The sequence below is a fragment of the Melospiza georgiana genome, chromosome 2 (assembly GCF_028018845.1).
Source record: "Melospiza georgiana isolate bMelGeo1 chromosome 2, bMelGeo1.pri, whole genome shotgun sequence".
Taxonomy (NCBI): Eukaryota; Metazoa; Chordata; class Aves; order Passeriformes; family Passerellidae; genus Melospiza; species Melospiza georgiana.
In genome coordinates this window covers 41,614,166-41,641,174 of record NC_080431.1, presented here as the reverse complement: position 1 = coordinate 41,641,174, position 27,009 = coordinate 41,614,166, and the positions used below count along the sequence as shown (strand labels likewise).

The 27,009-nt window shown below is 41.0% G+C and overlaps 2 protein-coding genes across 2 annotated transcripts in view; one reads left to right on the top strand and one right to left on the bottom strand.

Annotated features, from left to right (window-relative positions):
- Nucleotides 1-11,623: 11,623 nt before the first annotated feature.
- Nucleotides 11,624-16,787, bottom strand: COMMD6 (COMM domain containing 6). Its single transcript, XM_058018982.1, has 7 exons — nt 16,730-16,787; nt 16,472-16,530; nt 15,919-15,984; nt 15,713-15,789; nt 14,238-14,406; nt 12,988-13,140; nt 11,624-11,975 (listed from the first exon to the last, which is right to left on the bottom strand). Exons 1-7 carry the CDS (start codon nt 16,776-16,778, stop codon nt 11,925-11,927), a joined length of 624 nt encoding a protein of 207 aa, XP_057874965.1. The 5' UTR covers nt 16,779-16,787; the 3' UTR covers nt 11,624-11,924.
- A 3,904-nt stretch (nt 16,788-20,691) lies between these two features.
- Nucleotides 20,692-27,009, top strand: part of UCHL3 (ubiquitin C-terminal hydrolase L3) — a 44,710-nt gene continuing 38,392 nt past the window's right edge. Inside the window, exons 1-2 of the mRNA XM_058018335.1 lie at nt 20,692-20,832; nt 21,069-21,080. Coding sequence (XP_057874318.1) covers nt 20,791-20,832; nt 21,069-21,080 — 54 coding nt within the window. The 5' untranslated portion in view covers nt 20,692-20,790. The remainder of the gene's footprint in view (nt 20,833-21,068; nt 21,081-27,009) is intronic.

The window sequence follows — 27,009 nt, the reverse complement described above, 5'->3', positions numbered from 1 at the left end:
CCGCTTTCCCCGGCGCCAGGTGCAGCCAGCGGGGCCTGCGCTCGGCCGGGGCCGCCGCTAAACGCGCATCCCGCCGGGCACGTCCCCGCCGCCGCGCCGCCTCCTGCCTGCCCGCGCGGGGTCAGCCCGCGGGGCGGGGAAGGACGGCCGAGACACCCCACTCCTCCTCCTCAACGCCCCGGGGCGGAGCGGCGGGGCTACGCCCCGAGCGGGCTCCGAGACCTGGCCACCCCCGGCTCAGGGGCGGGACGGCCCCGCCAAGCCGGGCCCCAAAGGAAAACACACCGTGCGCTCCGCTCCCGGTTCTGCCCAGTGCTGCCGGCCTCCCTGCTGCCGCGGACGCTGGGCTCTGCCTGCGGCTCGCAGCGTGGCTGGCCGTGAAGGGAGAGGCAGGAGGAGGAGATCCGCACGGGGAGGAAGGTCGCCGAACGGCGGAGAGGAGGAGGTGGGGAGGCTGCCGGGCCCGCCTCCCCGCCCCGTTCGCAGAAGCTCCCGAGCGCTGTCTGAGTTGGTTTTGATTCAGACGAGTCAGGAGTCGCTGGGGAGAAGGGTCTCGGCAAGGAGCGGAGTCCCGGGGCACCTCCTGCCTGCGGCAGCTTCGCTCCCACAGCCTCCTGTGCCCCGGCTGGTTCTCCCCTGTGAGGAGAAGCAGCCGCGCCGTGGCCGTGCCTACGGCAGCCTCCCACCGCGTACTGCTGAGTCAAGAGTTTCATTACGGCTGATTTTAACTCTCTTTTTTTTTTCCCCTAAGCTTGTTTCCTCCTTGAGCTTTTAATCGGGGGGGGGGGGGGGGGGGGGGTTTCCTCGTCGCTATCGCGATAACATCTCTTGTCAACGACAAATCCGCCACATGCTGTAGATGTTAGTAACTAGCCTCCTCCAGCTGAGAAAGTAGCTGGACAAGGCTTTGCCAGCCGTACAGCATCCGTATCCTTTCGGTAATTGCCAATTGTAGCGACTGTCCCCCTGTTCCAATCTGTAGCAGCAGCGGGGGTAACTCCCAGTACACGTTGTTATGGCCACCGTTTTAACCCTGCCTACAAATAAAAAAAATCTGTAGCTTGAGCTGAAGAGCTGCTCTGTGTAATTTGAGACTGCATGATTATTTGTGCAGAGAAGGGTCATGTAGCGCTCAGGTCACAGCCCACAGTAGTCTGAACTGACAAAAACTGTCGCATTTGCAGTATTTTCATACTATTACAAACCACTCTGCTCATTTCCTGAGCAAACAATTTTGCTCTTTTTTTTTTTTTTCAGTTTACCCTTCTAGTTTATGTATTCTGGTTTATCGGTTGTAAATTTTAATTTAATATTGTTGTTTGGTAAGACCTCAAATATATATTTTCTCATGGCATCCTACAACCCTTAAGGGACATCCTACAATGTCCCTTAAGGGTTGTAGGATGCCATGAGAGGAGGTAATGCAAAAAGTCTTCTGCAGGCTGAATATGTTCATATGAATATGAAGCATCTTTAATATGTACTGCAGTGGTACAAGTCAAAGCCAGACTGGACTTGCTTTCCCAAACTGACTGTTTTCATACTTGATCATCTGAACTACATTGTCGTGCAGTAGATTTTACAACCAGGGTAATTAGACGTATGATGGCCAAACTTTGTGGATCACAAACCTAAAAAATTTCTTCTCCCTTACTCCGCAGTTAGTATTAATCCTTTGGCTGGGAATGGTATTTAAGATTTTGTGCAACAGCATTGCAGAATGACAATTTGTGAGCCTCTCACCAGCGCACCTGGAAGAAGAGCTATTTGCTTTCTGGCAGTGCTGGCACGGGTTTAATGCTGCAGTGAGCTGCTCCTTTTCTGCCAGTTCAGTTCTGTGAGCCGCCTGTAATTGAAGTGACAGCGCTCGTAGAGAGAGCGCGGCTGGCACAAAGGGAGCGGGAATGACGGCTCGGGGTGAAGGGAGCAGCGAGGCTGCTCGCCCCTTCGGGCTGCGCTTGGCTAGATCATTCATCTAGAGCGTGAAGCTGCAGCTCAGTCACTTGAGCACAAACACCGATTTAACCTACCTGGGAAGTGAACTGAACACTGAGCTTGCCCTAGAACAGCGGCAGAACCCCCTCATACATCCTTCTGCAATTGCTTCAGATGGGATAACCATTAAATGACTCCAATGAAGCAGCCTAAGGGGGAGGCTGCAACATACTGAATAGCTGCAGTAACACCAGCACCATCTCTGGGACTACTAGATCCCTTCTGGTTTATGTTTGTATGTGAACTACCAAAACCAGTTTGTGGATAGCCACCTAGGCTTTTAGGTGCTATGGCAATAAATAAATAATAATCAGGAAACTTGGAGACAATCATGTAAACACCTTAAAATAGCAAAAAAAAATCTTTTAAGCTATTACAGGTGCCTTGATGTTCTCGCATCATACAAATGGAACAAGAAATCTTCCCTTGAAGATGTTACAGAGATGTATTTTCAGCTGATAAGGATGCAGTTCAATTACTGCAAATTATCAGGTAGAAATGAAATTCAAAAATGTGAAAAATTAATGTGAAGCTCTGCAATTGTCACCACTGTGCTTATTTTGTAAAGTTATTTGCTTTTTCCTTCTGTTGGGCGATTTGCATAATATGGTATGATATCTGGTTATTTTGACTTTATTTTTATTACTGAATTCTTTATACAAATCCCTTAGAAGATGAAATTAATTTATATAAATGCTACCACTAATATTTTAAGTACCTTCAAATTCTCAGATGTTCATCCAAAGTTTTCTTGCTTTCTTTTTGCTTCAGCTATTTATGTCTCTATGAATCGATTCTTCGTAGTAATCCCTTTTAGCTGTCCATTACTTTTATCCATTTACTTCATCATTTCTTATCCTTTAATCTGCCTAACATTTTTTATCCTCTCACCTCATTAACAGTGTTTCAGTAGGAAGTAATTTCTTTTGTTATGTAACTTTTCTTCTTAAAGTTGGTCCCCTCTTTTCATTTCTTTTCAGTTGTAAGATTTCGTGTACCTTTAAGTTAAAGATTCCAATTTCTCTCATATTGAGAACAGTGCTCCTTAGTCCATGACATCAGACATGCCTCTCATGTAATTTCTAGTGTTTAAACTATAATGGTAACAAAAGTACCTTTCTATAATTATTTGCACAAGGTAGTTAGGAATTAGCATAAAATATATAATCCTTATAGCACAGTTAATGGGAATCAAAAACTTTGGGACAGAGAAGAAAGCAACTTTCCATAGTCCTTATCCACAAAGCTTTGAAAATACATGTCTGTTCTTGATGAAAGAACAGTTTTCACCCCAGATCATCCCAGACAGAAGTGTAGATGCAGTACCCATGCCAAAGACACGACAGATGAAGTCACTGGTGAGGAGCCACAGTTTTTTTAACAATTCCTTTATTATTATTATTTTCATTAGCATTAGCTTTGGCCAAGCTCCTTGAAACAATTGTAAAATCCAAAGGGAGCACTCTATTGGAGGATATGAAGTCCATAAAGTACTATGGGCAATAATTGCCACAGCATGTGCTGCAAGTGAAACCAGCCACAGACCCAATCAGACTTTTTTGAATTGTTGATTGCCATTGTTTTTTGTTCCGAACATAGACATAAGATGCAAAACCTCTTAAAGTAAGGGATATTACTGAAGCGTCCAAACACAAATAAAGGTAACTAACTGTTAAGTGCCTCTGAACATTTTGGATTTGATATGCTTGATATGCTTGTCAGTGGAGTACTACATGTAAAGGTTATTTTTCCAAATAGAACAGAGAATGTATTTTCTTTCTGTTTATTAGAGGAAGTATGTTTAGTTCTCTAAGACCATACCTTGCTAATACATGCTTTTTCTGCACATGGCACCACAGCAGCCATTTCATAGGTCATATCTGGGTTTTCAGTTCATACTCAGTGTTAAAGGATTTAGACCTGAAAAATGGTAAGCAACCACAGCTCTCAGTAACTTCTTAAGCAGCAAAGAGACCTCAGCACCTCACATGATCAGACTGTTAATTGCTAGTAATTATCCATCCCCTTAAGCTTTCTAGCCACAATTTTAATTGCAGAAAAAATATTAAGTTATTAGAGGAGCTGTAGGCTTGACTTTACAATCCCATAATTTATGCATAACTTCAGTCACCTTGGACTATTATTTCAGTAATATGCCCTGAAGCTAGAATTGCTTCTGATTCAATTGCTTTTCTAAGAATGAGCTCACTTAACTGTCTGGGAATTCAAGGTCCATTTCCATATTTACTTTATTGGTTTAGTTTAAACTAGTCATATTTTATTTTACTTTCAGATCACCTTTTTTTTCAGATCTGAGATATAAGCATTTTTACGTTAAAAACTATTTAATTAATTTAAACTACCTGGTCTTATTTGATGACTGTAATGAAATAACTTCTGGAAATACAGTTGAAGTAGTAGAAAGTTCAGTAGACTGGACATATTACCAGGGCTTTAAGCTTTAGCTGCTGGACAAACTCTGGTGCCTCTTCTTTTAAAGTACATAAAAAACTTCAGTAGAAATAATGAAAATTGTATATTTTGCAGGATGTATAAAGATTACAATAGCTTGAAATGTAATGCAAAAGTTTTGAATAAGACATATTGGTCTTGCAGAGATATGTCAATAGCAGAGGACAATTGCTGCAATTTTTAAACAATAAAAAATGATGAAAAATTAATCTGATAAGAGGTGAGTTGGTTTTAGTGTTTACTTCTTAAATGGCACTAGTCGTTTTTGATCAAAATGACAGACTGAATTTGTTCTGCCAACAAGACCCACTCCAAAACAGATTTAGGGGAATTGGAATGAACAAACTTCATAAGAGAATAATCCCTAGCTAGAAATTTAAAAAACATCTCTAGAACTTAAAGCAACCTGGCACATTTTATGTCTGTGTTCAGTGTATTGTTATTCAATTTAATGTAGCACTGATTAAGAGAAAGCATTCATTAAATTATTATACTTCTCTTCAAAGAGAAATTTGACTGGGGAAAGATTTTTACTTAAGTCATTTTTTCATATCATAATCATCCCATGAAACTTTCCAGCACAGCAGACTTTGAATCCAGTGAAGAACCACAACACATTTTATTTAAAACTAAGTTTTAATCTGGAGTCCTACGTGATCACAGCATCTTTCCATGCAGAAGTATTTGAAATTTGTTGGAGTTTTTGGTTTAGGGTTTTTTTAATAGGTCTCCTGCCCTCCAAAACTGCATCACATCAGCTTACCAGAATGCCTGTTGTTGAGGTAATACTGAGTTTGGTAGCTGTCAGCAGCTCAGATCAGCTGCAAAGCTAGTTACTGCAGGAGATAGAGCAACTTCTGCAACAAGAACTTCCATATTCCCTACTATTTCTTTTGTAAAAAATGAGCCATTTACTTCTCTACTATTCCCCAGCCACTGCAGTAACAGTAACATACAAAAAAGGAGGAAGAAGAGATGAAGTACTGTGACCACTGGAGTCTACTTCTCTCCTAACAGTGCCTATTACATCTACCTCATTTGTGATTGGAAAGGGATCCTGGTCTGCTCCAGTCCTCTAGCAATGGAAACTAAAACAGAATTTCTTGTCATTGCCAAAGTTAAAAAGAACACATTGATATTATGTCACAAATATATTATTACAAAGGATGAACCACAGGCTAGAAAGGTTTGTGAATCTGGACTAGAGTGCAGAAATAACACAGAAGAGAGGATGCTTTGAAAGGCAACAATACTCCAAAGGGCACAAATTATGTCTCTTCAAGAGGAAAATGCAAATACCATTATGATTTCAAGTGTATTCAAGTATTATTGCAGCTTCTGCACTTGGTACTGTATGTGTGGTAAGAGAAGGTACAACTTAGCATGAACAGCAGGGCACCAGTAGGCCCCACACAATACCAAGAATGGTGCCAGTGTAGCTGCAAACATGAAAAAAAAGAACAGATGGGAACTCCTTAATCCTCTTTCTCACCGTCCTTGACTCTCTCCTAGGTAAATCGACATCTGTTGTCTTGACTCAGTTGGCTGCTGAGTATCTCTCATCTCCCCCCACTCCCAACTGTGAGAAGCAGCGTGGCACAGCACACCAGTGATTCATGCCAGACGTGCGTTACAGTCCTCATTTTAAATGTAAACCTCAGCACCATTCTCAAGCTTCATGTCTGGCTGCAGCATCCAGGACTTCCCTGCTCAGCAGCATCACTGGGAAGGAAGCCTGTCTTGCTTTAATTTGGGCAAGCTCTCAGATGAATATTTTTTTTACAAACACCTGTAAACTGACAAAGGCTCAGCTGCGATGACATTCACGGGGAACAGAAAAATTCTTTTCAGCTTCAATAATACCAAGAACATCTGAAAATGACTTTTCAGATTCAGAGGTAATTCATAGTGGAATTCAGCACCCAGGCCACTTTCAGTGGTATTCCTAAATGTGGCACAAATACAATGATAACTAGATTGCATAACAGAATATGGAAGAATTTTAGAGTGGTCAAACAGCATGAAAACCTTGCACAGACAAATGCAAATACTTTTTCTATTATCAAGATACAGATCTAGAAAAATCTCCTTGACAGATGTATAAACAGGGAAAAGAGTAAAATGAGAACAGGCCCCAAATGCAATATGATACTATTTGAAGACCACGTCATAATGGTGACATGAATTTATAGTTCCAGATCAAACTACAGAGGGGAAGAAGCCAGAGGTCCTCATCCTATAAGCACCCTTAAGCCAGACACGGTGTCAAAGATTGCTGTGAGGCAGGACTGTATGGGGCACTGCCACCTGGTGACTGATGCTGGGACAAATCCTCTGGAATTATTATCTAGCACAGAGACTTATTGTACGAAATAATAAATTTTCCTTACTTTTCCAAAGCTCATTATGTGAAGTGCAAAACTAATATTGAAATTTCCAATTTATATAAACATAACAATATTTGTAATGTAAACACTGACAGTATTTGGAAACTATAGTACTTACACAAAGGGTTCTTGAACCAGGGCAGCTTTGTCCTTAGCCATAGCAGGTAAATTCAGTTCAGGGAAAATACTAAAATTAGCCTTCCTTCATGGAGAAGATCAGCCATCTCAGCTTCCTTATTTTCTCAGTGACACAAACTCATACATAATTAAGAGACATTTCCCAGTAACTCAACTAAATGCCAGGTCATCTCTCTACCTTCTCCCAGAAAAGCCTTGGAAACAAGAATCAGAAAGTCTTTCCAAGCATCCAGGACCGAGTATGAGGAATGCAGAGTACCATCCTTCTGACTCGTGTGCTCCGATTGGCTAGGGAATAATTCCTTTTCTCCACAGGAGCTAGTAAGGGCTGGTTTGGATTTGTGCTGGAAACATTGTTAATAACAACAGAGATGGGTTTTTTGTTGCTGAGCAGCTCTTACAGAGAGCCAAGACCTTTTCTGCTACTCACACCAGCCCACCACTGAAGGAGCTGGGGGTGCATGAGTACTTGGGAGGGGACAGCTGGGACAGCTGGTCCCAACTGACCCAAGGGACATCCACTACCATAGGACATCATGCTCAGTCTATAAACTGGGGGGAACAGTTGGAGTGATGGTGTTTGTCCTCCCAAGTAAGCACTACACAGGATGAGACCCCGCGTCCCTGGGGATGGCTGAACACCTGCCTGTCCTTGGCAAGTGGGGAATGAATTCCTTGGTCTGCTCTGCTTGCCTGTGCAGCTTCTGCTTTACCTACTGAACTGTCTTTATCTCCACCCATGAGTTTTCTCACTTTTACCCTTCTGATTACCCTGCTATCCCCCAGCAGGAGGACTGAGCCAGCAGCTGTGGGGTGCTTGGCTGCCAGGTGGGGTTAAACCACAGCACGTTGTACACTCAAGAGCCAAGAGCAGATCTGTATGAGTGAGTGTGGCCACCGTGCAAAAAAAGCAAAAGTACAGGAAATATTTGGCCAAAATTTCACAGTGACAAGCAAATCCAGTAACGAGCTGGCTGAGCCTCAGGAAGGAAGCACTGCTAGAGCATACCAGGCAAGCTGAGGTCAAGGCACTCAGGTCAGGTACTGACCGGCACCAATTCAGCTTCCAAATGAAGCGAATGCCTGGCAAGTCATCAGCCCAGCCAGCAGGTATGTAACTGTAGTAAAAATCCATCTGGGAAAGGAGCTCTACCATGAGCAACCACAGAATCTTGGAGGGGACAGAGACTGCTCAGTTTTAAGTGTTTCCCCCCCACAGTCTCCAGCCATTAGTCGAGGTTCTTCAGAGATATGGCATTTTTTTTCTCTGCAGGTAGATCAATTGACTCACAACACATTTTTGAGTTATTCTAGTACCTACAAGGTCTTAACAGAACCACCCTGCATGCCTCTGCAAAGGAGTGGAAATTACCCTCTCATTACACCTACAGCCAAGAGGGTAATAATACATTCAAACAGGGCAAACAGGAAAAAGAAACATTTTTCCCCCAGTTTATCACCTCTCTACCTTTGTTTTCAATTCATCCAAGGCAATGTGTCTTTAAGTGCTCAAATAGAGTGCAAAGGCTTATAAGAGGGAAGGTAAAAAACAAAGGGGGTGGGCTCACAATGAACAGGAAGGTCACATACCTTCAAAATGTGGTTTAAGAAAGGCAGTACAATTTTATGGAAGCAGAAACAGAGACATGCTTTTACTTGGCCTAAGTGTGCAGAAGCTAAATATAAAAACCACTAATGCACAGACATAGTCCAGCCATTTGTGCACTCCTCCCATGGAGCTTTCTACAAAATAGCTTTTTGCAAGTGTGCTGGTGTGTTTGAACTGTATGGGAAAAAAAAAAGTCACGTAACGAAGACAACAGTCAGGACTAGGACATTCCTTCATTATTCCCTCCCCTGAATTTGTTGACTGTTCAAGACACCACCCCCCTCCTTCCTTCCTTCTGCTCTGTTCTAAGCAAATGTTGAAAAAAATAAAATGTTTACTTGTCTCCTAAATACAGCTAAGGAAAAAATCACTTGAATGTAATTTCCTGCAAAATTTCATTTATCTCACATGTCCTCTGCCTCTTCCTGGTTCAATACAACATTTTGTCTAGCTTTCAGTAATTGATACAAAGAGTCCTTGCAGCCTGCAGTTACCCATTAACTCCTTGGTAGCCCATCACAGAGAAAGACTGCATATGTCTGATCTTCATCCTAATTTAATAAGGAAAGAAATTTAGTCACTGTCGAGTCCTGAACTTTACTCATTGCAGTATCTGCTAGACAAACTTCCATGCAGTAGGCTTAAAACAAAACACAGACAAGCTTTGTTGTTATTACCTACATGTTTAATCACTGTCTGTGGACTTACAAAAATATTCATGTTATACAATTTTTATTAATCAACAATTAGAATAAGGAACACATAAGGACTCCTGATTTTCTTTGAAAAGATCTGGTTTCTGCACACATAGACAAACAAATCACCAGCTTGTTTGGACGTATTAGTATTGCTACCCTTAAAACTCAAGTTTTTTGTTTGGTTTCCTTTTAATAAAATACTTAATTCTTCCATTACTCAGTAGAGGAACTCCTGCTGATAGTGATCAGAACACATTTCAAAGGTTTGAGTACACAGCCAACTTTAAATCGTAACTCCTCTGAAAATTCTCAAGACAGTAAACTAGTATATAGTATACATGTCCAAGCATCTTCCAGCCAGAATTACAACATGCTGGAATTCAGGGACATTTAAAAAAATATTCATCAATACTTCTAGAATATCTGACTTGACAAAATAAAAGTCTTTACAAAGGCTGACAACTTTCTCCCCTCACTGATGGAGCAAGCAAAACTGCTAATTGGGTGTTTCCTCATTACCTTCCAACATCTACTGAATTGTTAAGACATGATTAATTAAATCTTTTTTTCCATGCAGCTCCAATGAAGGCACAAATATTTCCAGCTATATGAAGAATTTATGTGCATTAGAACACAGAGGAAGTTATTTGTAAGGCTCCAGCTTTACTAAAAAAAGACAACCTTATTTTTTTCTGGAACTCTTGCATTGATGTAAAACAATTAATTCACTAGGCCAAAGCATGACAATGTTTTCCAGTTATAGCAGCCTTACACTCCAACTTCTGCAAAGTAAAAAACAACAACAAAAGAAATCAGCTGCTCTCATCACTTTTCCATACACATTTGTTTGCTCTATCCTTCAGCCCTGAGCCTTACAGAGAGACAAGGGAAGAGGCAAAGGGGAAGTGTGTTCCCAAGAGCATTTTGTGACACTGTACCAGGAGGATCCCAGAAATGAGCAATCTGCACTCCCTAGCCACAAAGCAGACACCTCAGACTTCAACCAGCATAAACAAAGTATTATCCAGATCCATGGACATGGCCAAAAACTTTTGTCAAAGCCAACACCGTTTCACTTATTTGGGCTTCTAAATAAATTCCAAGTACTGTTTATATGCATCATGCACAATGCCTAAAATAGGGGCATTCCTGAAAGGATTGTAGCAAATGCAGCACACACAATGTGCTGCACTTTATTTTCATAGCACAAAAAGGCAGGCATAACCTGTCTCAATGACTTTCATCCAGCTCTTAAAAATGTTAATTTAAAAAACAGATTTGACTTAGAAAGGTAGAGTAGATGTTCACATTTTAAGTGGGCCTGAAATAATTTGAGGAGCTGTCCCAGCAAAGCTGGGGAGTCCCTGCCAGCCTGAAGTTGAAGCAGAAACTTCAATCTGCATATCAGTGTGAATTAGCTCTCTCCAGATTTACTTGTTCTAATATACCACCAACACATCTGGAGATGCAACAGTATTGCTTTCATCACATCCCACAATATTTGCAGTGTGTTTTGTTTTCTGGAATATTCAAGGAAAAATAATTAAGGGGCGAGCATGCAAGTGCATTGGATTAATCACCCCCCCTTTAGAAATGTCCCCATTTTCAACATCAAAGTTTTGTTGGTCAGGACACCTTCTTAGGGCAACATGCAGAACACAGTCCAGTGGCTGCTTGTTACAGTGCAACACCCAGAGAAATCTTTTAGTGTGGTCCTTTCTCTGATGTGCTTGCCTACCTCTCCAGACAGAATTTTCAAGTTTTCTCTTGACTTTTCTAGTTCAGAGGTTGAAGTGAGGTAACTAAATCAATATTTTAATTTCATTAGAAAGAAGACTTTAGACCAAAACATCAAGCAGAATGCCACAGATTAACAACGGATTAAATGAAAAAAAACCAGAAACCCATTAAAATACTTTTGAGTTAATTTTCCTTTCTACCTTTATGTAAAATTAGCCTCTAGGCTTCATTTCAGAGAATTTTGAAATGAAAAATTCTCTGAAAAAACTTAATGTATTAATTCAGTCATTATAAGCCCAGGTGGTGGGAAATAGATATTTGAAATCAACAAGCTGTTAGGACAAGTACAGTCTCCAGTTAAAAAGACTGGAAGCCAGATCTGCAAATAGCTGCAATCAACAACCCAACAATACTGTTCTTCAAGAGTAGCTGTATGCCTGTAACTTTATACTCTCCTTATATGTAATAATACTGTTGAGTCCAAGCCCATCCTAATTTTACAGATAAAAACATTAACGTGGGATTTACACTTCTGTCAGTATCTTCCCAGTCAACATTTTCAGATGTCTTTATGCACCACAGAATTTAGTGTGTAGTTTCTTACGTGGGCATTAGGAAGTCTAGAGAGATGCTTCTCCTTACACATCCTGATCTTTTGTCTACCAGGATGAGCAAAGCTGGACATGTTCTCACAAACACTGCAGAGTTGACTTCAAGTAATCAAAAGCAAAGAAATCTTCACAGCAATGCAAGGATGATGCTGACCAAGTCCTGTCAAGAAGACAAGGATACATACCTTGCTGAACAATGGCACTTTATTCCCTATGCAGAATGGAAAGTTTACTTGATCTTCCTCCAACATGTCACTGGAAATAAAAGTTCCCTTCAAACTGTTTCAAGAACAGATGCCATTTCCTTGAACTGTCTGACGAAGTTCTAAAAAGCAAGAATTGGGACAAATTTCAGTTGCTTGAAGAAAAGCTCAAACTGCAGTTCAAACCAGTGTGTTAGACAAAAAATACTGTCCATATTTCTCACTTTTAATGTACAGCTTGAAAATATCTGCTTTCCTTTCTGTGTGCTGGCTGGCATTTGAGCACATTAACTATGAAACCTACGAAGGTGATGCCTTATTAGCATGGCATTAATAGGAAAAGGTGCTACAAAAGAAAAAAAATAAAAAGTAGCTCTCATGCCATAAAAATAAAAAAAACCCTTTCTCACATGAATGTTTCTACTCCCATCTGAAATAAACCAGACTTCTCAAATGTAGCATTCATTTCCTGAAGTAGCCAAAGAACAAATTATCAAACAGGCTTCAACCAGAATAAATACATTTTACAACACCCAAGAATTCAGAATATCCTTCTCAAATTTCTGCTAATCAAATTCCAAGGATCTATTTAAGTTGGTATGATATTCTAGGTGATGTATTGACCCTTTAAACAGGAATGACAATACAAGGGCCATGGTTATGCAAAACTAAAGTTACATAAATTCATAGATGGAGACACAGCAACTAAGAGTCAGTCATGATAAAGCAGACTGATCTCCATTCCTAATCATTAGCAATTGTTAGGCTTAAGCCAAGTTTTAGATTTTGAGGCTGGGGAACAGTTCTGTAGATCAAAAACATTCTATGAACTCTTAATATGGCAGAAGGAGAGCTGGCAAGCTCTAAAAGATTTTATGTCTTTGTTTGTTAGTTTATTTGTAGGAGAAATGATTAATTACTGCTCAATTGACATTTTCAGTTAAGTGAGGTAGAACTAAATACTATGAAGTAAGTATTCTGTGTTTTAAACAGTTATTTAATGCTTCCTGTTTGCATGACTGTACAAGTAAACAAGCAGCACAAACAGATGCACCAGGGTACACAGCTGACCCTCCCAACAATGGCACTGCTGTTTTCAGGACACTGAACATTCAAGTAACACTCAGAACAGACCTTGAACTGTGGGATCGTCATTTCAAAAGATTTGTCTGTTATTTGTCCTGAAGGGTCTGCCACTGTTAGTGTCACTGTGACATAGGGGTACTTCAGAGACCTGCAGGTGTCAGAGCTCATCGCAACTCCCAGCTTCCATTTCATATCTACAAACTACAAAGATGAAAATCGTTGGAAACAGTGTCACAGACAGATTTACCATTGCTATTCACTTGAAGGGATAATTCACAGACAATACAGGACATCTAGAGATCTTATCCAAATGGAAAACAAACATAAATATTCAGGTTTTATTATGACTACAAATCATCTGCCCTTCCCTTTAATGGTGAATAAATAAGTAATTTAATAAGTTATTTCACTTTATCTGTTCTCCTTATTCAAGTACAATCAACAGGCAAGTACACTCTTCTTAAAATTCTAGTAAGAGGAGCTTAAGCCACAGAGTTCACCCAGCTTGTACACAAGGCAATCAGATTTTTGACTTTTTTTTTCGAAGTTTCAAAATCAGAAGCTTCTAAGTCTAAACCAAGTAATTCAGAATAGCAATAACAGGGAAAAATTATGGCATTTAATAACTACGTTTTAGATAAATCAAAGTACATAACAGATACATTTCAGACAAGCAAGTTATAATTTTTAGCCTTTTGTGAAGAAGAGCCTTTAGAAGTTTACATCAAGCCTCAGAAAAAGATTCTCCTTTCCTAAGTCTATACTCATTTAAACTGCTGTCAGAAAAAAAAATCTTAAAATGTAAACAAATTGCTACTTTTTCAAGTAAAAAGGGGATGCTGGAAATTGACATAAAGTACCTTTAAAAATAATATTTAAATTTAAGGGAGACAAAAAATGAGCAGTCAAGTGGTGGTGTTAACAACTTTAAAGAACAATTTACACTTAAAACAGATTTACATAATGAGCTAATAGAATAGTCTGCCAGACTGACTGCCATTCATCTTCCCTAAGAGTAGTACAAAACATGAATTTTTAAAAAGGCAGAAAATGTGACTTTATAATCCAAACAATAATATCAGAAAACCGTTCAGCGCGCAGACAACCTTTATTGTATATGCTGCTTTAACTGAGTAGGTATTTGGCAACACGTAACTGTGCACACAGGTAGGAAAGCTTTCAGCAGCCCATCTACCTCTGCCTGCCTGACAACACAACACAACACAACACACACAGTGAGACACTGACATGTCTGAAACGTTCACCATCAGCTCTGCTGCTCTTTGTCCTTTAGTTACCTGCCCCACTGTGGCCGTAGTTGTTGCATCTTCTGACACAGCGATGGCTTTGCCCTGCTCGTTCCACACGTGCCGAATAACCTGAACCGCGTGTTTTGGCAGAGTGCTGACGCCACTGCCCAAGGAGGTGACGAGTTCCTCTGTAGAGAGGTTGTTCCTGGCTGCTGTGCTGTAACAGATACATCCAGAGACCTCTGCATCAATTTCATTCTCCACCACCGTAATACAATTCCTCATTTCACCCCAACGAGACAGCTTTTATTTCTACCTTACGTGTACTTTAAAACAATTCAGCAGCCCATGATTACTTTTTTTCCAGAACCTTATTGATCTTCTATATCCATGTGCAGAAAACAACAAGACCTTAATATGCCTTAATATGCAGAGGCCTAGCCTTGCTGGGCTTGCACAACATCCAACATCAAACCAAAAATAATCACCGCCTCCAAGTGCTGCACCAACTGGAAGAAGGCTGAAGTCAGTGAGGGCTGTGTGTGTAGAGAGTTAAACAGTATCATTATTTTAGAAACAACTCAATTTAATTAAACAGGCAGGTGGAATTGAAGCGCCACCAAAAGTAAGGACTTCAAGGTCACAGTATAATGGATACACTAACGGGAGTCAAATGATGCCACGAACCCTTCAACTGAAAAGGCAGCCAGTCTAAAGGAAAACTGCCTCTTGATTTCCTCTACAGAAACAAGTACACAAAAAATCCTTCTCTGTGTTTGCTCATGCAGGTTCACTCCTCCTAAAGAAGCATCAATACAAGAGAAAGTGAGTTAGTCCTCCAAGTAGCATGGTTGAATATAACTTGAGATATTCTATTTTATAGATGGAAAAGTAGTATATTAAATTTCTACTGATATTTTCCTGATCTGTATTAATGTTACATAAAACATTTAGATACTATATATTTAAAGGACAAGCAAGATCTTGAAAACTTTATCTTTCTAAAAACAGAAACATTTATCAACTAAAAATACTTCCTAAAAACTTAACTCATGGCAGAATGCAATATTATAAGCTCTGTATCCTTCAAAAAAGCACCATTGCCGATTTCTGATCTCCAAGAAACAAGAAGTTTTTAAAATACACTTTTTCCAGGATGAGCAAAAGCCCATCTGACTTTTGGCTTTCTCCAGGATTGTCAAAAGCCCAGCTGACTTAGCTTTAAAAGTGAGCTTAACTTCCTCTATCTTGCCACTTAGGTCTAGAGCTTGCAGATGGCATCTCAGAACCATTTCCTCTTTTTATTTTTAATTACAAAAAGTGATACTATATATTAAGTAACTACACTTTTTAATAATCAAACTAAGCCCAGGTGCTCTTTTCAGTGTACTGAGACTTACAAACTTTTACCTTTTTCCCAAATCAGTTCATTTTATACTGACATTTGATATAATTTTCTCTACCACCATTAAGTTGTGATGGAAGGGAAAGACATGGTGAAAGGTAAATTATTTTGTGCTTACCTAAATAGAAATGAAAGAGTGTTAGCTACTTTTGCCAGGTCACCAATATTAATGTCAACCCCCGATGTTTGAATTCTCTAAAAACAGAATGTTCAAATAATTACAAATAATAAATAATGCATTAGTAAAAGCATCTTTGTATATACAAACACACAAGAAACCCCACATCAATTTGGGAATTCACAAGGGCTGGTGTGCCAACTTACCTGACACAATTCAGCTGTATTTATACCTGGGATCTTATGGTTCAGATGCTGAATTATTTGTTCACACTGTGAAAAAAACATGTTTGAAGACATAATTTATACAAAAATGGACAAAAAGAGTGTATAGTGCAGAGTAAAGACTGAAGTAATTGAAATGACTGATTTTAAAATTCCATCAAAGCCAAGGAAAGAAAACGAAACAAACCAAGACTTTAGTTTCTACCTCCCTATTGCTAATTAACACACCATATTGCTAATTAACACACCAGTTTCATATTAACTGTTCAAGTGCACACTATAGTAAACAAGCTAAATGTTTTTTTAGACGAATTACCTTGGTATAGCATTTAAATGACAGACAAAAATAGATGTTTAGAAGTCTTCAGTGATAAACATAAATTTAAATCAAACCAAATGCTCTTAGCAGGACAGATCTGTTCCATGAGTCAATTCAAGGTTCCCTCTGTATCACACAAAACCTAAAACAGCTTAAATAAAAAGGCTTCCTGGAGTGCTAGAAGCCCTTCCCCATCCCATTTATCGCCCTACTTACCAGCTCTGCAAAAAAGTCTTGAGGTATTAAACGAATCTTATCTGCTGCACCACCACCATCTGAAAAACAGCAGCGATCAGAAGCAAATACATAAATAAAATGTTACAGTAATAAATCCAATCTTTCCCTGAAGAATGCCTAGGCCATCACGCACGCGTTCCCGTCACTGAACTCAGTCAATTTTAACTTACATGTCCCCAGAGAAAGCCGCGGCTGCCCTCGCCCCCCACTCCCCTCCCCGGCTCCCGCCGCCCTCACCCAGCGCCACCAGCGCCCTCGCGAGCGCGCCCGCGGAGCCGCCGGCCATGGCGCCGCGCGCCCGCCGAGCCCCGGCTTCCGCACACGGCGCTCGCCGCGCTGATTGGCTCCCAGCGCCCCCAGAGCGAGGCGGCGGCAGCGGCGCCGCACTGATTGGCTGCGGCGCGGGGAGCACGCGCTCCTCCCGCCGCGCTGCTGCCGCTCCCGCCCTCACGGAGCGGCCGCGGGAGGGTGGGGAAGGGCAGCAGCGCCCCGGAGCCAGGCTCGCTCGGCTGGCGCTACACGGTGTGCGCTGAGAGTGGTTTGCTGACAGGGTTTTCTTGGTGCTCGTTGTCAAAGGCGCAGGCACGCAAATCACAGAACCATAGCATGTTAACCGGTTGGAAGCGGCCCTAGAGATCATTCAGCCCAAATCCCCTGCCATGGGTAGGGACACCTCCCACTAGACCAGGTTATCCCATCCAACCTGATCTCCAGCATGTCACGGATGGGACATCCACAACCTCTCCGGGCAAATATTCCAGTGCCTCACCTCCTTCGCAGTAAAGAATTTCTTCCTAATACCTAACCTAAATTTCCCCACTTTGAGTTTGTACCTATGCATTCCCCCTCGCCCTGTCACTACATTTCCTGACGAAGAGTCCCTCTCCGTCCCATGTACGTCCCCTTCAGACACTGGAAGGTTGCCATGAGATTTCCACGCCACCTTTTGCTCTCCGGGCCGAACAGCTCCAGCTTCGTCAGCCTGTGCTGGCAGGGGAGCTGATGCCTGTTCCATACAGGGTGTGTGTTCCACATGGGGTCACTTGGTACCGAATGACCATGCTTTGTACAGGTGGACTCTGCAATCAGCCCATATGCCTTCAAATAAACTGTGTGGTTTGGGGGTGACTTGTGTAGGTAAACTATGTATAGGTAAACTTGTGTGGGTAAACTTCAGCTTTATGGGGAAGTAACCACCTTTTGTAAAACTACAAACAGTACTATGTTAAATAAGCATTTCATACTGATGTTAATGAAGTTTGGACTGTGGCTGGAATACTAAGGCAACACTAACCCTTCAGCAGTTTCCCTTATAAAAATAATACTTTTACACTTCTCTAGTATCAGTTTTACATTTGCTTTTAGCCTTTTTAATATATATAGAAAGAATAATGTCATAATCTCAGTAGATCAATTCTGAGGCTGTGACAGTAGTAAACCATAACTCGTCCCACAGTAGTGCTGACTAAGCTCTCTGCATTTTCAGTAAGTGTTAATGAAAGAATTGATGCCTATATAACTTGGATCAAAGTTACAAAGTGCTTATATAGCTTGAGTTATGAGATATCAATATAACATAAATCATGATGTTTTGTATATCCATAGAACTTGATATATCTATATGACCTGATATATCTATATAACCTAAATAATGACTTTTTATATGCCTATATAATCTGAATTATAGCTTTTTTAAAATAATTTAATGCTAGTATATGGTTAACTAGTTGCTTGATGCTGAATAGACAAGAAAAAGAAGAAAAAGCTCACCATGTGAGTAGCTTTAGAGATGGATAAGTATAGCATTAATGAAAAATTGGCTACTACAAAGCAAATTAGCCACAAAAAAAAAGAATTTAGACCGGTTCAGACTAGACAGACCAAGGAACACCATAACTGTGCATGCTCCAAAGACAAAGCTGAAAAGTTCAGATGTGAAGAAGACCTTGGAAGCCTTCATCAAAGACCCCTGACGACCCTCAAACTGGGGAGATGCAAGCACAGTGCAAAAGAATGATCTAATAACCATGAGATCATACTGTGTAAATTAATTCTGGAGTGTATGTGATGATGCTGTAGTGACATAGCGCCACTAAGCAACACTTACTGCATAAATACACCCCAGCACTTGACAAAGGTGGGTGAGTTAGGTGGAGAAATCCCCCTCACCACCAGCACTGCAACAAACAAATACCTGCTCTATTAGACATCGGTCTGTGGGGATTTATTTCCAGCCTATCTTTCAGGCATCAAAATCTGTAATATATTTCAGAAAAAGACTAATCATTCGGGAACATGGTGTGTTTTTATGAGCTTTATACATTTATGACCTGTCTGATCTTGGCCTCTCCCTTCTAAAGTATCTAATTAAGTATGCAAATGATTTTGAGCAGTCTATGTCTTTACGATCTCATGGTTGTTAAAATACTGGCAATGTATGCATCACTGAGATCTGTCTCTGATGCTGAGGACTTAACAATCTCTTTGTTCTTAACGTACCAAACTCTTAATACATACTTTGTTATCTAGAGAACTTTACATATTACTTTATATTACAATTTCATTAAGTATCTCAGTAGTGCCCTTAGCACTATGACTAATACTCATTATGGTACTTTTCTTTCTTACTTTCTATCTCCAACATGTGGAGATGGGAGCTGAAGTTTAATATCTTGGTGGTTAGGTAATTACAAAATAATTTGCCAAAATTTTAAAATATTTTGGTTTATTTTAATTGGCAAATAAATATGCATTAAATGTTTTAATTTGGAAGTTGGTGAAATATGAATGGATTTTGGCTTGTCAGCCTCTCTGTGAAAAAGAGGCTGACCCCAACCTGTCTACAATCTCTTTCCAAATAGCTGTAAAGAGTAATAAGGTCCCCTCCCACCCTGAGCCTCCTTTTATTCCATGTTAGGCAAGCCCAGCCTCATGGGATGTGCTCTCCAGACCCTTCAACAGCTTTGTTGCTGTTCCCTGGATTCGCTCCAGCGCCTCAATGTCCCTCCTGAACTGTGGATTCCAGAATGGACACAGTACTGGAGGTGTGCCCTCACCAATGCCATGATGTGTTCCTTTTAGCCTTTCTGAAATAACTTGAAAGAAGGCATTGACACTAAATCTGGTATGTGTACATATATGAAATGTAATCACACTGTACATATGTTTTAGATTGTGCTTCATCTTAGCCAAAACACCAAGAAATGCCATGTTTAATGGGATGGGAAGTATGATGGGATTTGTAGCTACAGAAGATAAATGTTTTTAATCGTGTTTAACACATCTTGCAGTAATTTTCAGGAAGGTGTATGGGGACCTCACCACCCAAGTCCTCGCTGCTACACTGAGGTCTTCTCAGGCAAGATGAAGCCAGGGGAGCAAGCACTGACCTTTTCTCTCTGGCAATCAGTGCTAGGACCTGGGGGAATGGCCTGAAGTTGTGTCAGAGGAGGTTTAGGTTAGATAGCAGAAAAAGGTTCTTCATCCAGGGGGTAGTTGGGCAGTGGAAGAGGCTCCCCAGGGACGTGGTCACCGGCCTGGCAGCATGAAAGAATCGTCTGGACAATACTCTCGGGCACATGGTGTGACTCGTGGGGACGTCCTGTGCAGGGCCGGGAGCTGGATTCCATGATCCCTGTGGGTCCCTTCTGACTCAGAATATTCTCTGTGATTCTGAGGGGTAATTTAGTGCCACTGCTGCTCAGCAGTTCCTCTGGCTCCCTTTGTGGCCTGCCCCGTCCCCGGCGAGCGTATATCGCTGAACGCTGCCTATGCCTTCCCGCAGCGGTTCAGCTCAGATGCTGGAGGCCGCTTCGGAGGGGCCGGGCTGCCGGGGCGCTCGGCGGGCGCTCCCGCGGCCCCGCCGTGCCCAGCTCCGGCTCCGGCCCCTGCCATGCCCCGACCCCGAGCGGCCGCGCCCCCCGGCGGCTGCAGCGCGCCCCGCAGGCCCCGGCGGCGGCGCGGGAGAGGAACCACCCGTTGCCCTGTTGGGAGAGTCCATTGCCGGGGGAGCCAAGAGGGCGGGGAGGGGGGAATCTCCCGGGCTTCGCCGACCGGAGCACTCCGGGGACGGACGGCGGTCACTGCCGAGCGCGCCGTCCCGGCCATCAGTGCGAAGCGGCGCAGCGGTGCGGGCGGGCGCCGGGCGGTGTTTCCTCCTTCGCCCGCCCCCCCTGCGAGGCGCGGCGCGGTGACGCGGCCCCGGGTCAGGCTGAGGCGCGGCGGCACCGTGAGGCGCTGTCAGAGCCGCGCTGAGAGGTCCGCCCAGCTCCGTTCCGGGATCCGCCGCCGCCGCTGCCATGGAGCCCCATCGCTGGCTGCCCCTGGAGGCCAACCCCGACGTGAGTGCCCGGCCTGGGCAGCGGGGCGCTGCCGTGCGCGGGGGCTGCCCGCCCGACAGGCTGCCTGCTGTGGGGATGGCGGGAGGATGGCGGAGGGGAGAGGGCAGAGGGCTCCGGGCCGCGCCGGACCGCATCGCCTCTTCAGGGGTGGCTGGTGGAGGTAGGGATGGAGGAAGGTCTCATTCCTTGGATCCGACTGAGTCTTAACTACCTTCTGTTTTTTGCTTTCTTTTCAGGTCACGAATCAGGTAAGAAGCTTTTATTTGAGATAACCTTTAGTCTCTGCAGCTTTGGGCACGTCTCCTGTCGTTTTCGTGTAGTACAGGCTCGGTCTTGTCCAAGGAGGGTGCTCCCTTCCTTCCCTGCGCGTGTCTGCGCTCGTCTTCGCATGTCCGACCGTGCTGGAACCTCTCCCGTAAAGATATGTATGAAAGAAAAACGAACAGTAAAAAGAGAATAGTTGTGGCCTGGCTATTACTGTTATGAAATTTCTGGTGTTTTTCAAGCTGGGTTTTAATGCATTAATTAGTGGTTAAAACATTAATTTATATATAATATGTGCCAGGTGTGGACCTGTACGTGATGGCTTTGGGCACATTAATTTATACATAACATGTGCCCGATGTGGACCTGTACACGGTGGCTTTGGGCACATGTATGGATCTGCTTGCATCACGGTGTTGTAGACTCATACTTTTTTGGCTGACCATAAAAAATAATGTAATTTTACCATATTTGCGCTTTCCTGCTTAATAATGACAATATGTACATGACTGGTTGTTGCTGTTTTTGTTAGCGTGCTAGAACCCACGCTGGAGAAAGGAAGCTTGTTCTAGTACACAAAACAATGCTCCCGCTAAATAAGCTCTGGCTGAAAGGAAATCACACATACTCTAACCCTGCATCATGTTCTCAGTGACAACTTTGAGCATAGTGTTAATGGTCAGTTGTTGATTTCAGCAGGCCTCTTGGTAATGTTAAAGATGGTGTTTAAGCCAAAGGGCTCTGAAACTTCCATCAGCAAAATTGTATTCTTAAAACTATATTGTTGAAATATTTTGGAAACTGGGAATTTCTGTGTGTGACGTTGCTGTAATGTACAAACTACATTTGCAGGAGAGTGAAGGGTTATTTGAAATTGGGTCATTTTGTGTGTTATAGTTTCCTAGGGCAAATAATTTTACAATTCTTACAGTACTGCTGCTGTGGAGCGATTTGAGAAGTCTGTAATCCCAGTCTTCTGAGTTAAAATTGACGGCCTTTCCTGGGAGCCCGTCTTGAACACATGCTATAGTTTCCTCTTTTTCATTTTGAAATTCAGAGGCTAAATTCCAGAAAATAAGTAACTAAATAAATAACTGAATAAATAACTTCCAATTATCTAACTTTTTCTTCTGACTTTCCAGATGGTGAGATGAGCTCATCGTGGTACAAATTAAGACCACCTTTAAAGTAGAAATTGAGGAGGAGAAAATAGTGACATTCTTTCATCTGAAATATCTTGTATCCCTATGTTTTTATTGTGTATGGAGAAAATCCTAAAAGGATGTCAAATGTACAGTTTTAAGTGTGTTTAAAATTCACCTCTTTTGCCCATTGATGATGGATGTAGCTGTTGTAGATGATCATGGATAATAGGAGTTTGTACCCCACAAGGATTTTCTTGTTACTGTTTCTGTGTAGAAAAGGCCACTTGAAAGCAATTGGATTTCCTCCTTCACTACCAGTCTTGACTGAGCAGGATTGTTATTATCTAGAGAGAGAGATGTATATTAAAATTAATAAATAGGTGGGTGTTGAATATGAATACACTTTGCATTATTAATCATTGTTCTTTTAATCTCATCAGTACAGTGGTGAACTGTGTAGCAACAGGGCTGTTAGTCATAAGTTATTCATATCCTGCTTGTGTTTAAAACAACAATAATAGTAATTTGAAATTCTAATGAAGTTGGTAACTAATTTTTGGAAAATCCTGTTGAGTTAATTGCAAGGATGGGCATTTCTTGTAGTACTCTGTACTGTGCTCTGTAAAATATTCTAGAAGTCTTTAGCATTAAAAACCCCAATGATCTACATCTACAAACTGCAGTATTCATGTCCAGTAGTAATTTAATAGATGTTTTTGGTCAGACATCTAGCCAAGTGCCAAGTGTTTCTTCTTGGGGTTTCTTATTTGGTTTTTTTAGTTGAGTGTTAGACTATCTCTTATGCTTACTGCTTTTGTTAGTGTTAAAATTATTGCTAGGAATGGTAGTGAAGTCTTAAACAAAAAAAAAAATTCCAGTGACCTGTAAGATGCATAGATTCTTTGTGTTAGATTGTAATTAGAACCATCATCAAGTGCTTACTCTGTTTTGATTATTTTGCCAATAATTTTATTCCCCTCATTAACAATAATAATTAGTAAGGAAATGTACTAAATGTAGGTTCATTTACTTTTAGTATGTTCTTACAATACTGTGTCTTCTCTTGTTTTAAAATATAGGCTGTAAATTTGAGGCTTTCAGTCTTTGTGGTAGAAATTCTGATGATAATGGGAAAAAAGGGTATTTCTCAGTTAGAGGTATGTGAAGTTGTTCAAAAATATGTCAGAAGTTTTTCTCTGTCTGAAAGTGTTTATATTATAATACAAGTCCAGGAATTTCTAAGTCCTTAATCTGTATAGAACCTCTCTTTGTACATGTGTGTTAAAATTATTTGAAGGTTCAGAAACTGGCTGCTGAGGGTAAACAAGAATATTCTTTCTTATCTCTAAAGATTTCCAGTGGCAGTGGGAATGTGCCATGTGTCTGTAATGATGTTTTCAAGAAGAAGACAGTCATTCAATGCAGCACACAGTGCTGGTTGTAATGAGTGAAGGCAAGAGTTAAATGTACCATACAATGCTAAGTTATTGTCACAGTACTTCTTTTTCTCCTTCACTTCTACAGTCTGATAGAATGAATTGTTGTCTACCTCTGATACAGAAAGAGTTGATGATTCAGCATTCACAAAGCTCCATTTTGTGTAGAGTGATGGCAGGGAATGAATGGTTTCTTCTCTTTGACCTTCCTTTGGCCGGGGCCTGATGTGACCAGCACTACCCTCCTTCCTGGCTATCTTATGGGATTTCTTGCTGAGAGAAAGCTAGGAAATTGTTTTTCAATTACTATCTGTGTGATGTTTGTTATCTTGTTCTCAGTTTCTTCTGAGAAAAAAAAAAAGTAGACTGCATATAAATTTTTTGGAGTGAAAAGATCAGAACACAAGCTGATTGTTCTTTCTCATAATGTTGCTTCAGTCTGGCTTGCAACCCACAATTGATTGTTTAGGAAGTGTAGATAAACAAAAAGTATGGGTGGATATTTTTCTTGATGTCCCACCATTTTTCATTACCTCTTCCCTTTTTTAATCTTACACATTGTAAGAAAGATCCCTGCTTCCTGGATAAGATAACATAAGACAGCTACTCATGTCTTCATTGGATCCAGATAAGGATAGAGTAATTGAGTGCATCCGATTATGAAGCTCAAGCACTGGCTTCAGAGTTTGACTACTAATTGTTGGCTGTGGCTTGAGTTCTTTTTGCCCCATAGGGCTTAGTTGCTGGTTCTTAGTTGCCTTTGATCCTACTTTTTGGGGGAGGCTTTGGAGTTTTGAGTTTTTTAAGCCATTAAGGTATTGAGAGTCAGCTGCATAAAGAAAATTATTTTAGGTCGTGAAACCGTTGACAGCTGTGACTTGAAAGTTACAGGGACAAAAATGCTCACAAAGCATAGAACAAATGGCAGAAACTGGATACAGCCAGTCTTTATCCATTTATGGAGCACCTCTCTTCAGGGTGTCAGGCAGATACAGAGAAGAATTAAGTATCTTGGAAGCAGGACTTAGTCTTCCTGAAAGATCTTTTCATTTGCTGGACTCTGGAATACTGTCCCACAAGCTTTCCCAAAGAAAAGCTGTAGTGATCAAAAGAACTGAAAATGTGGTGTGCACAATTCCTGAAGTGCATTGAAAGGTAGTGCTCATAGATGAGGTACTGAGGTGCTGTCTTAGTGTGAAAGGATGTTGGATGTGGAGAAACACACATGTCCTTCTAAAATGCCTAGCTAAGATTACTACTTTCTTTTTTTTTTTTCAGGTGAGGGAGTGGAGTTTAACTCTTTTGTGGTAAGCAGAGAGAACAATAGTGGAGATAGTGTGCATGCCTGGAAAACAGCCTGTTATTACTCATGCAGCCTCAGAAAGTTGAAGACCAGGATTCAGTTTGTGTCTTTCTGTAAACACAGTATCTCAGAAAGGCTTTCACAGAGCCAGCAAAGAGGGAATGTTGAGCCTGTGATGCTGCATAGCCAAGAATAAGCACAAGGATAAATATGAAGGAATTGTAGGTGACCACTGTGAGAACACTTTGTGAATGGCTTCTTCTAGTTTAAAATATCCCCAACTATGTAGCCCTCTTACTGATGTTTATATTTACCTATTTAAATAGGTAAATCTGTTGCACAGGGAAAATTGTTACTTGTTTGGGGGTTTAGAGTAGTATTTATATGAAGAGTTGAAAGGTTGTCTTAGCTCAGTCTTCGTATGTTCTTCAGTAATTGAAAGCTATGAAAAACATATATTTCATTCATCTACTTGTATTTGCCTCTTCTGGTCCTTCTTATGATCTTTTTTGCTCAGTTTTTTAGTTTTTGTTATGAGGGAACCCTTACTGTCTTGAAGACAAAGAGGAAAACAGGTGACAGTTATACATTATATACGTTATCTTGCTGCACTGAAATGCTTTTACCCACTTTGACATTTTCCTTGCTTAAAGAACCAGCAGAGTCAGTAGAATCCAATGGTGGTTTCAGTAAACTGTAAAAAATGAAATGTGTATAACAGCTTATTTAGAAGACTGGATTGATCCAGCTAATTTCTGTTATGAGTAACTTTTTAGATCATGCAAACAGGTCTGTTAAGTGTTTTTCACAGAATAACACAGTATTCTGTTTTGAATCAGTGTCTCAGTATCAACACCTCAGGACTCTGCTGGAAGCATTTTGAAGCTCTTGCTCACTGGTTTTGGAGGAGGCCCGGGTCAGCTGGTTTGTCCAGATTTCTGAGTGCTTTTTTTGCATTGTTGCCTGTGGGATGCCCTGGTTGGATATGTACAGCAGTTCCTGGGCATACTGAGTGTTAAATTTCAAAACTGCTTCATGGATATGTGAAAAATATATACCTTTCATTTTGAAGAACAGCAACACTAACTGTGAGTCAGTGTTGCTCTTCTAGATACCATGATGTAATGAACACAACTGGAAGGATAAGAATTTTGTGGATGTAAGTTTTCTCACATTTTTGAAAAAAAAAAAAAATTGCAATGGGCTGTATTGTTTGAACTTTATTATGGTGTCCCAAAGTACAGAACCTGAGGATATTAAAGTATTTGTAATAAATTTTGATTTTCCCAAAGAAGTCTATTATAATGGGTCATCTCTTGTTTGGACAAGATCACACTTGTTCAAAGAACAAGATCATACTTGTGGCCATTCTAAGTGAGAAGGAGTTGGTAAAGAAGAATAACGCAGCTTATGTAAGTTCCAGCTATCTCTTTGCTCCTGGTGTGCCTTTTGACCTGCTGTACAGAACTGAAGTTTTTACAGCTGCTGCATATCACTGAAATGATGCTGTCTCTAAAATGTACTGAAAAATTACTCCTTCATTTTAATTCCATAAATGTCATGGTCAAAGAATGAAGAAATATATCCTTACAATGCTCCAACAGTAAAATACTGTTTGGGTGGTTCCCTTATTTCTAGAAAGGAATTTCATTTCTCAGAGAGACTTGGTTTTTTTACGTGCTGCTAGAAATTACGTGTAAAGAATTAAAAGCAAAATATTGTGCAATTGTATTTTTAATACAGTTTAATAAGAATTGGATACTTTAAGAAATGAATAATTTTCCCTTTCTTGATGATTATTCAATCAGTTACATTTTACTCAATGTCTTACTACAATTTAGGGGAAAAATTACCTTCAATTCAATAAAGTGCCAAAAATTCTTGTGCTTTAAAGAAAAAGTTAGACAATATTGATTGGCTTAATTGGTTTATTTATATGTTGTTCTTCCAGTTTCCTAAAGCCATAGGAACACGTCATTTTTGCAGAGGAAAGTCCTAACTGTGTTTTTATTGTGATATAGAGATGCTT

Bases quoted from the DNA above. Each gene is read 5' to 3' on its own strand.
- COMMD6 (XM_058018982.1), bottom strand. From the start codon at position 16,778: ATGGCCGGCGGCTCCGCGGGCGCGCTCGCGAGGGCGCTGGTGGCGCTG. The intron at 16,531-16,729 runs GTGAGGGCGGCG...GCTGTTTTTCAG, and splicing joins GAGGGCGCTGGTGGCGCTGG to ATGGTGGTGGTGCAGCAGAT. The intron at 15,790-15,918 runs GTAAGTTGGCAC...TTCTGTTTTTAG, and splicing joins ATACAGCTGAATTGTGTCAG to AGAATTCAAACATCGGGGGT.